Source organism: Mustela putorius, unplaced genomic scaffold (genome assembly GCF_011764305.1).
Source record: "Mustela putorius furo isolate JIRA1106 unplaced genomic scaffold, ASM1176430v1.1 tig00004033_pilon_pilon_pilon, whole genome shotgun sequence".
In the NCBI taxonomy this organism is placed as follows: domain Eukaryota; kingdom Metazoa; phylum Chordata; class Mammalia; order Carnivora; family Mustelidae; genus Mustela; species Mustela putorius.
The window spans coordinates 1,561,828-1,576,656 of record NW_025422169.1 but is presented as its reverse complement, the minus strand read 5'-3'; the positions used below and the strand labels follow the sequence as shown (position 1 = coordinate 1,576,656).

At 38.2% G+C, this 14,829-nt stretch overlaps 1 protein-coding gene across 1 annotated transcript; it reads right to left on the bottom strand.

Annotated features, from left to right (window-relative positions):
* Window positions 1-12,075: 12,075 nt before the first annotated feature.
* Window positions 12,076-13,338, bottom strand: LOC101691880 (V-type proton ATPase subunit E 1-like). Its single transcript, XM_045072342.1, has one exon. It carries the CDS (start codon window positions 13,269-13,271, stop codon window positions 12,591-12,593), a length of 681 nt encoding a protein of 226 aa, XP_044928277.1. The 5' UTR covers window positions 13,272-13,338; the 3' UTR covers window positions 12,076-12,590.
* Window positions 13,339-14,829: the final 1,491 nt, after the last annotated feature.

Sequence of the window (14,829 nt, the reverse complement as noted above, 5' to 3'; positions counted from 1 at the left end):
CCATTTGCTTCATTAGAAGGACCAAGCAGGACCCGGAAATTTCCAAGGCAGGCTTGGTCAGCTGAGCTGTGGTCTCAGATGAGCACCTTGGATAGCTCCAAAGTAAACCAGTGGCTTTGCCCAAGGGGCAACAGGCTCTTTCATCTGAAGTTTGTTGAGATTCACAAGATCCGCACTACTCTCAAAGTAGACCCTGTTAATCTTAAAGTGGCAGAACCCACTCATTCAGAGCTTTGTCTTCATCCCTGGATATCATCTTAGTTTTATTTTCTATGGCTGGTAATCTGTATTTTCTGTGGGCAGTAATCCAAATATCTAAGGAAATACAGACCCACAGTTGGATAAACAGAGATGTTGGTGTCAACCATTGAGTGTCTTGAGTTGACCTTCAAACGGTCTCTCTCTTTTCTGGAGCACTATGAGGAATCAAATTCTCTACCCAGAGAGCTCCCTGCCTTCAGAATAGGAACAACCTAAAGTCACAGAACTGTCTTAAGTCAGTGAAACATAGTATGAAAAAACAGATTTAAAGTATGGAAATGGTGTCTGGTCTCAGATCTGTCCATTTCTAGCTGTGTAACCTTGAGATGGTAACTTAAAATGCCTGGTCTTACATTCTCAGCTATGCACTGGAGCTTTTAACACTGTCCTATTTAATTTGTAGACCACTGGTGAAAATCAGATGATGCATATATAAAAATTTAATAAGAGCTAAAGATACTCAGAACATCTCCTATACATGTATTTAGAAGTTTGTTTGTTTGTTTTTTTAAATATCTAATTATGGAATTTCAAGCTAAATTAGATTTAGGATTATCAGGTAAAGATTCTTCTTTCTTATATTCTTTGGTGTCTCCTTCCTAGAAACTTCATGGTATTTCCAAGTAGGAAACAAGCTATGACATGATCTCATTTTCACCTTTAGGAAAATTATTTCTGTAAGATTCTGGGATAAATGGTGAATGAAGACTAGGCCTAGGCATTGTTAGCTAGCCATATACCTAATTCCAGAATCCTGTCTTATCTCCTCTGGGGATCATCCTTTAGACTGCTCACATGGTTTTTATATGCTTCTTCTCTCCCCAAGTGCACACATGGTCTTTCCTTAATTCCCTTCCCATTTCCAAAGGACTTTATAGCTGGTATCCAGGTCTGTCTTTCTTTATACCCTTCCCATCATTTTCTATTGCCTTTGGAGAACTTCCTTCTAACTACTCTACAGGATATTGATGGTGTCTACTGTCTAACAACACAATTTAAGTTTTATAGGTTCCACAGATAAAAGCTCAAGCTTAGTTCTCCTGTATTCACAGTTCCTGTGTTAAATAGTGAGAGCTCTGAGCCCTGGACTAGGTATTCAGCCCTGGACCAGGTATTCTTTCCATACTTTCCCCGAGGTATTTTTCTAATATGGTTAGAATTAGAATCCTATCTTCTGGTTGATATTCTTACTAGTATCTGGTTCTCATCTTTTTTTTTTTTTCTTTTCTTTTCAGTCTTTTTGGTTTAAATCCTCCTAATCAATCAGGCAGTATCTGTGTGATTTCCAATCTCACAACCCATGTCTATGCGAGATAATCAGTTGCAGTTCGTTCTGAGACATTAAGATGCCTATATGAGTCCTGTGACTTCCTGGTCTTTGCAAAGACTATTTCATTAAGTTTATTTTAATACTGGACCCTATCCCCAGTCTGAAGGGACATGTTTTAGAGGTCATTGTTTATAGATCTGTATCTGTTTCATAAATAGATTCTGATATTTTCTGATTTTTTTTAATAATAAGAGACTTTAAAAATATTTTTTTCTTCCTTCTATACATAAGAAAGAAGATATTGAATAATGTTTCAGAAACTCTAAATCTCCCATTTATATGGGGAATATGGGGCCTCTGCTCATAATGTCCATGACACAGGGCCAGAGAAAATAGTAAGTACATAGTTTTCTGTCCTTGTAAATGCTAATTTATGGTGGATGAGACAGAATGTAGAAGATCCAACAGCAGAGTAAGAAGATCCACTGTTGAAAATAAAATTGTGTACAGGGAAAACATAATAGAAAATAGTAAGAATTTTGATAAGAAGGAAAGAGATAAACTTAGGTCTTTCTTCTTCTTCTTCTTCTTTTTTTTTTTTTTAATGAGTAAATGTGGTTTTAGGCCACAGATGTTTCCTTTTACAGAACTTCATTTCCACTCAGAAACAGAAACATAACACTCTTCATGGTAGGAATTCAGTCACCTTGTATTTAAATATTTATCCTGTGAGGAACTAATCACATGAGGACGTATCCCTCCCCCTGCTAAATTCCCTAATTTCTGACTCTTCTTGGTTACCTCTGGAAAGGAAGAGAGGAAGGTGCTCTCCTGGCATCAGGAGTTGGTGATTGTTTGGTTTGATGTCCAGGCCTTGGATTGATTGTCGCTCTGCTCTGCATCCAGCTCTGATGTTCCCAGTTGTCCTGTGTTCTCCACACTGTGTGATTTATATGTGTGCACTAGTTATGTGTGCACTTTTTTATAATCTTGAAGCCTCTTTCAGTTGGATGGCGCTCTTGGCCACCTCTTTGGAGATGCATGTGAAACTTCCAGATCCTCATTCACGGCAGAGGAGAGATGTCCTCTACTAGCCTTCACTCTCTTTTCTCCAATCTGAGATTTCTCTAGTCTCCTTCCCACCGTCCAGACAATATTACATCCTCTCTCAGTGGGAAAGTTACTCATTTTCCCTTGTGCATTCACATTTTGGTTTATGATATAAACTCTATAATCTGATTCTCTCAACATTTAACATTTCAAATGAAAAGCACACTTTTAGAATTCAAAAATGTCCTTTTGGTCCCCTCAAGCCATTGACTGTCCGATCTAATACTCACCCACTAAATAAAGTTGGACTAGTGACTAAGAATTGCAATCTTCTGGATACAGGGAAAGCAAGAGAACCTAATCTACCGAACTATTTCCCAGATTAAACAAAGTGGACAACCATAAAGCTCTAAGTAGAGATCCTGACTAAAGTAAACTTTCAATAAAGATCAATAATTGAATTTGATATACTTAGCCTTCCTGAGGAGCACCATAAGCAATAGTATGATTGGACTTGTTTGGAAAACAGTTTTAAGTTTAAAATTTACACCTGAGGAAAACAGTTTTAAGTTTAAAATTTACACCTGAGGAAAATGCAGTAAACCCTTGACATTTGAAATTATAAATTTTTAGTGTGATTTGTAATTTTACAAAGCTGTGAGTTGGAATGTACCAGTTACCTGACAATGCAAGAGTAAGTCACTTAGATAATTAATTGAACTTGCAGTGAGAAATACCCATATCGGTGCCTCAAGATAGCTTTCTGGTTTTTTATGCGTCATCTCATTTGGCATTGGGGGAACTCATCAAAGCTATCTATGTATACACTGCATGTCACATGCTAGTGTTGTTATGTAACTGTTCCTATTTTAACCACTGTTCTATGAAATAGATGACAGTTTTCTCCTCTTTGACTCAATGTAGCAGGTTCATAACAGAAATAAAAGGAAATGCTTTATTATGAGCTAATTGGCAATAGGAAAATACATTAAGATCCTTGGATATAATGTTTCAAAATAACTGAAATTAAATTATTATCATATTAATATATTTCTATAACAATGTGTTTTGAGTATCCTTAATTTAATTACTATTCTTGATGATGTCTTAAATATGCATTTATAAGACATGATTATATTTCCCCCAAAGTTGGTTTCTGTTATCTTCTTATCCACTGCATTTTTGCTAATTAAACGTTTTATTGCACGTTCTTAACCCAGACATGAAAATAATTTCAGATTGTTATACCAAACATTCAATTATAATGTAAGGATTCTTGAATTATGATATATTTAAAATATCTTTGCAGCTGCCCTTCCAAATCTTAATTACTTAATCCTGTCTATAGCTATGGGCTGTTTTCAACACATAAGCCATAAATAATAATTATTTTACTTTCCAAATTTGTTTTCCTCCCTATTCCATGCAGTTAAATCAAAAGGATTTTAGTTATTAAATTGGAACTTTCCGTATTGCTTATTACTGTGTCAGCAATACAGCTGGTTACTAAAAAATAAATTGGTCAGTATGTTAACAACACTAAAGTGGCATGAGTCAAGAGGCGGAATTAAATTTGAGTATGTGCCGTAACCTGATTTTGTGTGACCTGCCATTCTTAGAATCCCAGAAGAAAGCTTAATAAAATTTGGTTTTAGCTGCCCTGAAGCTTTAAGAGCTCCTCTGGAGTGGGTAAAGTTATGGGTGAATCTTGAAGAGCAGAGCTGATCAGGTTTGTGCCTCATTCTGAAAATGACTTAAATTTATAAACTGAATTCATACAATACATATGGTCTCCAGACATTTAATTTCAATATCCAGCATTGCAGAATTGGAGGTGATTTTTCACTCCATCTACTCTAGTCTATCCCTGATGATGGGTGTCCTGTCCAGAGGATCCCAGCAATTCTGATGCTCAATGCCTCTAGTGAGGAATAAAACTACTATAAATGAGAACCTATTAAATTTTTGAACAGTGGTGACTGCTAGAATGTTCCTCCTCTTCATAACCTAGAGTAGGCTATTCATTTGTTTTAGTATTATTTTCTGATGCCACACTAATTAATCCCTTCTAAATATAAATTTTCAGATCTTTGGAAACGTCTAACACATATTTTCTGAGTTTTCTTTTATTCCAATAAATACCATTCTTTCTTTGTAGTTCTAAAAGAAAATGTCCTGTAATTGCTTATTTATGAAAATTGCTGTTGAAGATTCTGGCTCCCCTACCACCTTTTTTTTTTTTTTTTTTTTTTAATGCTTTACTCAACATTTTACCCAGCCCTAACAAACAAAACACCAAAGCACACTTTACATACTTCCATTGAGAAAAATAGCAAAAATTATGAAAAGTCAGAGATGTCTGCAAATCTCTGTAGAATACTGTAGATCTTAAATGTTGGACCATCTTGAGTACAGTTAATCAACAATCAGTGAATTATCTTAATTTTCCTAATGGATCTTTTTTCTAATTATCTATTTAATGGATTTCGAATTTCACATGGTTTCTTTTATTTGCTTTTTAAAGATTTTTTGAAGATTTTACTTATTTATTTGAGAGAGAGAGATCACAAGTAGGCAGAGAAGCAGGCAGAGAGAGAGGGGGAAGCAGGCTCCCTGATGAGCAGAGAGCCCAATGTGGGGTTTGAGCCTAGGACCCTCAGGTCATGACCTGAGACAAAGGCAGAGGCTTAACCCACTGAGCCACCCAGGCGCCTCTGCTTTGTTTAGTTTTTGAAGAATCTCTCTAAGCGAACTCTAACATAGAAGCCCACTAATGAAGACTGAATATGTAACTGTTCTAGAAGCAGAGGAAGGGCCATGGTCCATTCTCTGGTCTGTCTATCTCCTGAAGTGCTCAAGGAAATTATGAGACTCAAAAAACTCTGGACTGGATAAAGCTACTTTAAGACCACTGATCTAGGGGCGCCTGGGTGGCTCAGTGGGTTAAGCCGCTGCCTTCGGCTCAGGTCATGATCTCAGGGTCCTGGGATCGAGTCCCGCATCGGGCTCTCTGCTCAGCAGGGAGCCTGCTTCCCTCTCTCTCTCTCTCTACCTGCCTCTCCTCTCTACCTGCCTCTCCATCTACTTGTGATTCCTCTCTGTCAAATAAATAAATAAAACCTTAAAAAAAAAAAAAAAGACCACTGATCTAAACTCTTTCTCTCCCACTCATTGAAAAAGAGAAGCTCTATAGATGAAGGGGATTTTTAGAACTTCCTAATTTCACATATGAGAAAAGGGACAGATAGTGAATGAATCGGGGTTCTCTAGAGAAACAGTACCAATAGGAGATAGATAGATAAAAGGAGATTTATTATGGAAGTTGTCTCATCATGATTATGGAGCAAAGAGGCCCTGTATATGCCCTCTGAAAGCTGGAGACCCAGAAAAGCTGAGAGTGCAATTCACTTCCAGTCCGAAGTCCTGAGAACCAGTAGCTTCAATAACCCAGGACAGGAGAAGACGCATGCCCAGCTCAAAGAGAGAGGAAATTTCCCTTCCTCCATTTTTAAAATTTTTCCTATTAGGGCTCTTAATAGTGTAGATGATGCCCACCCATGTTGGTGAAGGCAGATCTTTTACCCTCAGTCTACTGATTCAAATGCTAACCTTTTCCAGAAGCACCACACAAACACTGCCATAAATAATGTTTTACCAGTTATTTGGGCATCCCTTACCTTAGCCAACCAGGTAGATACAATAAAATTAACCATCAGAGAGATGGGTGAATTAATTAGATCTTTAATATATTTTCACAATAAAGTACAAAGAATAATCATCAATAAGAAACAAAGTGACACAGCTCAAGTATTTCTAAAAAGGAAAGAAAATAAAATGAAGAAAAAAATATTAATCCAACATATGGGAAGCTGGAGGAAAAAAACAACCAGACTGGTTGAAAATACAAATTATGATAGGCTTAATAATATATGTTATTAATAGATATCCATATAAACATAAGACTAAATTCTCCAGTGGAGAGACAAAAATTATTACACTGGATTAAAAAGCAAAGTTTGGTTGAATGATCTGTAGAAATACTGTTCTAATAAAGGGAAGTTGAACAGGCAAAGGTAAAGAGATTAATAAAGATAAAACCCAAAGAAAAATGATGCATTTGTAATAATGAATGAAGTATTTTTTTGTTAAAAGCATAATTTGAGTAAGAAGAAGTAATTATTAACTAGCAAAGGAATATCATTTTAATAACAAAATAATTCAAAATTCTCAGGAGTCTAGTAACAAAGTATCAATATACATGAAGTAAAAATGGGAGGAATTAAAAGGAGAAATTTAAAAAATAGTCACAGTAAGATATTTTTATAGATCATGCACAGAGAGTGATAGATTAAGAAAATCCAAAATGCTAGAAGTTTTCTGTGATATTGTGATTTATAACAAATACATACTTGTCTTTGTCATTGTCCTTGACAGGGAGCCCTTGAAACCCTAGGAATTTCCCAAATGAAGCAAACAACAAATGGGTCTATTGTTATGTTAATGAGGTGACAGTTGGATCCTGCCTAAGGGTGGGGCTGGTTGTCAGGAGAACCAAAGCTGTATCTAGAAGGTTGGAACTTTTTAGTCCATAATCCCCTCCCCAACTCCACCTCTGGTCAAGGGAGAGTGACTGGTAGATGGAATTCAATCACCAATGGCCAATGATTTAATCAGTAATGCCTATGTAAGGATGTCCCCATAAAAACCCAAAAGGAAGGGTTTGGAGGACTTTAGGACTGTTGAACACCTGGGGATCTGGAGAGAGTAGTGATCCTGGAGAGGAACTGGAAGCTCTGTGCCCTTCTCCATACCTGGTTCTTCCATCTGGCTGTTCCTGAGTTATAATCCTTTCACAATAAACTGGCTATCTAATATGTAAAACGTTTCTCTGAGTTCTGTGAGATGCTCTAGCAAATTAAGTAAACCCAAGAAAGGAGCAGGTTGTGGGAAACTGATTTATAGTCAGTCGGAAGTTTAGGTAACCCAGGCTTGTGCTGCTTGGCATCTGAATGTGGGAAGGGGCAGTCTCGTGGGACTGAGCGCTTTAATCTGTGGGATCTGATGCTCTCTTGGGGTTAGATAGTATCAAAATTAAGTTGAACTGTAGGACACCCAGTAGATATCCAGGACATCACTTCTTGGTTGGGGAATCCCTGGCCTTCCACACACATCGAACTTGGCTCCAGGAACCCAAAAGCTCCCGTATGTTTTCTAATGGCTCTTTGTGAGCTCAATTTCCATGGCAATTATTTTCCTTTAGACACAATTTACACATCCTTGCTTTGGGAGTAGTTTCATCGTTTTCTCTAACACCTGAAAAGTTCACAGGCCTCAAACTAGGTTTTAATGTTCTATTTCAACATAGAGTCATGATACTATAACAAGAAGAAGTTGACGAACTAAATAGAATAGAACTCAGTCCCTCACACTATAGTGACACATATTCCTGGCTTTGAAGTGATTTGGGCTCTATTTCTACTCATGGTCAGTGGTGGGCTCTTTGCATTGACCGTGATCTAGGAACGTTGCTTCTGGATATTCTGAATTTCAGTCTGTAAACAATAACAGCGAGTTGTTAGATTCCAGACTCATGTTGTTCAATACTATATCTCTCTTTTTTTTTTAAGATTTTATTTATTCATTTGACAGACAGAGATCACAAGTACAGAGAGAGAGAGAGGAGGAAGCAGACTCCCTGCTGAGCAGAGAGTCCAATGCGGGGCTCAGTCCCAGGAACCTGGGATCGTGACGTGAGCCGAAGGCAGAGGCTTAACCCACTGAGCCACCCAGGTGCCCCACTATATCTCATTTTGAATCCACAGGTACAGTTTCAAAAACTTCCACCCCATTATCTCAACCACTCTGTGGGGCCACAGAACTCGAGGCTGTATTTACTGATCTATGTCCTTTCCTGCTTTCAAACCAAAGTATTTGTTTTAAATATGTGTGCATATATATTTATATTTATTCATATTAGTATAACTTCATAAAACTGTATACATTTTCATGTGATTGGAACAGAGGGAAGGATTTCCACATGTGTTTGATTTATCACTTTATCTAAGAACTAGTGATGTTTTGCATTTACATATCTCCCCTGAGGAAGAACTCAAACTAGAATCCTGTTCTCTTATTTTCACTTTTATTATTGCTTCATGACTTTTAAAGATATTGACTAAAATTTTGGCCACCTGAAGGTTGAGAAGGTAATACCATTTCCCAGGTCAAGTTTTCTAGGACCATCAACCTAAAAATGAGATTTTTTAAATAATTTATTTGCAGTGAATTTATGCAAGTTCCTGATGGTCACAGTTTGGGGCTGGCTTTACGTATTTAATTCTCCCTCGAGAACTTTTAGATGAACTTGGATCATGTCTATGTTGGCAAAGCAGAGCCATCTAATAAATTCAGTACAAAATGTGATTGTAGAATTGTCTAAATCGACTTTCTAGGCTGTCCAGATGATTGCCCAAGCCTCTGAAATATTGACAGTTTAGATGTGAGTTTATGATAATAGCATATTTTATTGCCTATTTCTGAGAGATTAAAGTACTGACTTTCCTGAAGAGATATGCATCAGATATTATCTCTTTTGATGACCTTAGGGGCTAATTCTGACCAACTTGAATTGATCACAAGTTTCAAAGAATAAAGGAAAAGATTAGGAAGTGGGAATATTTTCTATTATCTCCTGAAATAGGGCAGAAATATTTATAAACCCAATTTTCTCATGCATGTTTTTTCGAGGGATTCATAAATTGTAATATCAACCTCTTTTATATGTAAACCATTAGGAAACATATAATATGTATACTGTATTTAAAATAAAAACTATACTTCATCATGAGAGATGTCATTCCCATTTAACAGTCATTGTTCCTAGCTCCCGCATTCTTTTCATTATATCAGATTTTAAAAGCTAAGAGAAACAAAGCACTCAAAAAAAAAAAAAAAAGTGGAGATGACGGATGTATTCTATTCCTATTTCTAATATTCAGATATGTGTAACAGCCTCTAGACTTGTGTAGACACAGCCAACATAGCTTTAACAAGGGCAGAAGTGTACAAGCCCTTTTTTTCTTTTGGCCTTCATGTAAATCTCCCCCTACACTCTAGGTTTCTGGGTAACCAATTAGCATTATCACCTATGCCAGTGTCTTCCCGCCAAAATTTAATACTGCAAGTTCCTGCAAAAGGATGTCCAGTCTGTCTCCCCTGATATGCGCTAAAGGTAATTTTTAAGTGCTCTGAGGTTTTGATTTTTAAAAGACATTTGCCAAAACAAAATCTGTTTTGATCTTCAATCCAGCAATGGGGGAGCCAGCCTCCACCTACGGTTCCTTCACCTCCAGGTGGATGCCAGCCCTTTCCAGAACTCCCCGTGAAGGCTCCTGGGGAGAACCTGCCTCGGCCTGCTCCTGTACTGTGGGTACCTACCAGCCCGTGGGATGCCAGGAACGAAGACAGCATTGCCCTTCCAGCCTCCTCCAAAAGAGACAGCACCAAAGCACTTCAGGCTGCTTAGTTTATTTCTAGCTCGACGATTTTTCAAAAGTTGCCTCTCTTTGAAAGACCTTATAACACATATTTGAACATAAGAATTCCTTTTTCTTTCTTTTTTTTTTTTTAGGATTTTATTTATTTATTTGACAGAGCTCGCAAGTAGGCAGAGAGGCAGGCAGAGAGAGAGGAGGAAACAGGCTCTCCACAGAGCAGACAGCCCGATGCAGGGCTCGATCCCAGGACCCTGGGATCCTGACCTGAGCCGAAGGCAGAGGCTTTAACCCACTGAGCCACCCAGGCACCCCTGAACATAAGAATTTTTAAGGCCATTCCTCCTTGGAGCGATTTCTAATATGTAAGTGTAGCTGAACTCAGGGAAGGTGAAGGAAAGGATGTAAATGAACCTGCATTTCTTTCATTTCCAAACATCTCAAGAAATTGATTCTGCCCATTTGAACTATGTTAGTGGTTGTTCTTGTTTTCTAAAAAGCTGATGTAAGTATTCCTCCTGGAAGATTTTTCCCTCTATTTACTTTACTCCAGAAAACATATCTTTCTGTTTTGGCTGATTTCTTAGGGTGCATCCAAAAATCGTAGTATAATTTCTTGCAGCGTTCAAAACGATTTCTGTCTTGGCTCCGTAGAGCTCCCTTAAGTCTTGCGGTCTTTGGTAGAATCAGGGCACCTGATATTTGTCCCCATCTTTATCATGTTTACCACTTTGTTGGTCTGTTTTCTATCCACTATTCTTTTCTCTGGAGAGGCCGGCACCAAACTGGTTTGATTTGGGAATATTATCATTTGTTAATAATGTGTTTAAGTTTTTCTCACATGATTTAAGAAGGTAATTATAACATATCATCTCAGGATAATAAAAATGTACAATACACATTAAGTGAAGTTTTATTCTAGCCTTTAGCAGCCTTGAATTCCTTCCAGGTTTTTTAGGGGAAATTTTCACCCCGAGGGGCAGGGGAACTTGGCATAGAACATCCATTAAGTATAACGAGAGTCTGGTTCCCAGTAAACAGCAATGAGAACTTGCCTTCAAAAACTCCCTTTGATTTCACTTCAACAGATAGAAAAAAAAAAAATTATGCTTTGTGTTTTTTGTCCTCAGTTTATGATTGGACAAGAAATAGAATCCATGTTTTATAAAGTAGCTGGTAAGTCATTTGCCCTGTACTTTGTGTTCCAATTTACTAAAACTCATTGTTTTTCATAGATATGTCATGAATTGAACAGAACCGTGATAAACATTCTCTTTTAGCAACTCATGCGTGATTTTCCTCGGTCTTCAGTGCCTCCCATGCCCTGCTAGTTGGTGTGACTTTGCCACGGAGAGGCTAGCGGGGTGCAGGATGGAGGCGGACGAGAAGAGCGAGGGGGCTCCTGGTCTCCCCCCGAAACACAGGAGTTCACATTGGAAGGAACATTGTTCCGTCAGCCTCATTCTTAGCATTTTTGCAACAAACCTAAGTGCCTGTGAAATTATGCTTCTAACGAACTTTCATCTAATTTTATAAAAAGTCATGTTAAAATGGCTGATCGAGTAGTAATGAAATCCAGGAGAGACTTCATCCTAAGGAAGAAGGGCAGGTTTGGATCCCCCCTCCCCAACTTGGTACTGTAGAGTTGAGCCCAGAAATACCCTCCATCAATACCTGAGATTATGTTCCTACAGTTTTAATTTTTTGCAGCTTGAGCTGTTAAATGGACTTAAGTGATCCCAGGATTGGGAGTGATGAGAGGATTCAGAGTATGATATAACGGAGGTAATGGAACTTTGAATATGAGCAACATTTTTTTTTTTTTAATTACAAAGCATAATAGTCTTCCTTTGACTGGCATGATTTGGGAGTTTGCCAAAATTATTTCTACATATGTCTGGAAATGTAAAAACTAGAAAGTAAAAGGAACCCAACAGTCTTTATCTTTTCCTTCTCTTGATATCCTTTTCAACAGATTTTTTTCTTTTTTTTTTTTCCATGTAAATATTTTGTTTTAATAAATAAGACCTACTCACGGCTTAGATTTTAAATCCCATTTACAGATGAGGAGCACTTCTAGGCCCAAACAGTTTTACAGTGAAGCTACTATTGCAGGTAGGAATGCATGCTCCCCACGCATCTGCAGCTTAAAGAGCAGAGACTGAATGTCAAAGAACACCACACACTTCACCCTCTAGGCTAGAGAACTGATAGCAGAAGACGAGAGAAGAGCAGAGATCCGGTGAAGCTCCAGTAACCACCATCTGATACCCTCACCTTCATGCTACAAAAGCAAATATAAGTCAAAGCTAAGGAGGAGGTTTCCTGATCATAGTAAGTGAAACTTTCTCATATTAACAATTAGGCCAAGGGCATTAGCTACAGAGAGGATCCACTGATAAATACATAATATTAGAAGAGTGAAGAGGAAGCCACACAGATATCTTGTTTCTTCAAATATCAGAAACTTCCACATGACAGGAAAGCAGTGCATGAACTCCACCTTGCCCGAAGGTTTAGTCCAAAAACTTCCTGTTGGCATTTGCACCAAAGAAGGCGCCCCGTACTTCTGGCATCATCTGCTGGGCTATGAGATCCAGACGGCTTTCTAGAGTATTGGAAACTTTTATTTTACGATCCCCATTATAGATCTCAACTCCACCAGCTATTTCCTCAGGCAGGTAGGCCTCCTGATCAATTTGGACATCAACATCTTTTTTGGTGGCAATTTTATACATTGGAATCGCTTTCTGCACTGCAGCCTTTACCAGGGGGAAATCCTGCTTCCTGCAACGAACAATCATTCGGGGCTCCAACAATTGGTACAAACCCTGGAGGACCAGTCCATCCAGCAGCACTTGGTACCTGGTTGTATCTTTTACCACTTTGCTGAGTCTCTGTTTTGCTTCATTTAGTAGGTCTGTAATAAGGTCATCTCTTGCTCTGAAGACTTTGAGCCTTGCTTGATTCATCAAATTAGACATCTGAATTTTCTTCTGCTGCTCAATCTGCTTTTTTTTCTTCTCGTAGTATTCCATATTCTTCAGTCTTTGGGTTTGCACAAGACGACCTTTCTCAATGTTGAACTCTTCCTCAGCCTTCGCATCAATTTCCTCTGCTTTCTCATTGGCTTCTTGTTCAATAAAAGCCATCATATGCTTAATCTGCTTTTGCATGTCAGCATCGCTGAGGGCCATAACGAAAGCTGGGCTAGGCCGGAGGCCCCACTGGCTCTAGCTTACACAGGAAGGCGGCAACGCAACCAAGAGCAGATTTTTTTCTTTTAAAGGAATACCTAAATAGTCAGTTGAGGGCTCAGGAGAAGGAAAGCAAATAGTAACTTTTAAAGTTTTTAAAATAATAATAATAATAAAAAATCTATAAATAAAATTTTAAAAGAAGCAAAGGGACACAAGACATGTTTTGCAGGTAATGGATATGTCTACTTTCTGTGTGTTAATGGCCTCAGAGAATCACAGATGCATGCATATGTCCAAACTCATCAAAATGTATACATTAAACATTTACAACTTTTCATATATTAAATATATGCCTTAATAGAGTTGAAAGAAAAATTTATATCTCTATGGGGAAATTTAAAGGCTGTTGAAAAGGTTTCATATTGAAAATAATCCCCCATGGGGCACGTGGGTGGCTCAGTAGGTTAAGCCTCTGCCTTCAGCTCAGGTCATGACCCCAGAGTCTTGGGATTCAGCCCCAGGGTTAGAATCCCTGCTCAGTGGGGAGTCTGCTTCTCCCTCTGCCCCTCCCCACTGCTTGTGTTCTCTCTCACTTTCTTTCTCAAAAAAATAGATAAAATCTAAAAATAAAAAAATGAATAGGGGGTGCCTGGGTGGCTCAGAGGGTTAAGCCTCTGCTTTCAGCACAGGTCATGATCTCAGGGGCCTGGGATCGAGCCCCACATCAGGCTCTCTGCTCAGTGAGAGTCTGCTTCCTCCTCTCTCTCTCTCTCTCTCTGCCCGCCTCTCTGCCTACTTGTGATCTCTGTCTGTCAAATAAATAAATAAAATCCTAAATAAATAAATAAATAAATAAATATAACAGAAAAGAAAAATATTCCCTCTATCTTGACACCTGAAAGTATACCTTAAAATATCCTTCTTCTGACTCAAAGACATTGATTTAAGTTAAAATATATATTCACCTGCTACAGGAAAAAAAAATTTTATGTGCAATGGTCAAATTACTGTAAGGTAATTCATCCATCCCTCCTGCATCTTGATAATATGCTGAAATTCCCTGAAACATGAGATCTGAAGCTGTCTGTACCAAAATGAGAGAATGGCCAATTTGAAGCCCAGAGTTATGGTTCTGCCCTGGAGCTTGGGAGGGGCTTTTTGTCAGCCAGAGACATTGGAATCTATGACCTAAGAAAGAAATAAAGGGAGGGGCATGACTAAAGAATGGTGCATGAGCGATTAGAATTCTGATGGCAAAATTGGTTTCATCTGCAATTTGCATTAGAGTTGGTCTTGGGCCTTGTTTCAGACTCCGATAGAAGAATGTGCTTTCTGCTACACTACATTAGGTGTTATCTACTTTGATTTTAACAAAAAACCCAGTGGTGTTAACATAATTATCCTCATTTTAGGGCTCAGAGACTAATTGGGGTTTGTCTACTGTTGGGCACCCTGATGTTGTTAACCTGCTTTTCTGGGCCTCCACTTGGTTGTGAGATATTGGAGGTCCCTTACTTTTTAATTTATTTTGGGGCCTACTGTTTCAAGATAGCTA

Bases quoted from the DNA above. Each gene is read 5' to 3' on its own strand.
- LOC101691880 (XM_045072342.1), bottom strand. From the start codon at position 13,271: ATGGCCCTCAGCGATGCTGACATGCAAAAGCAGATTAAGCATATGATG.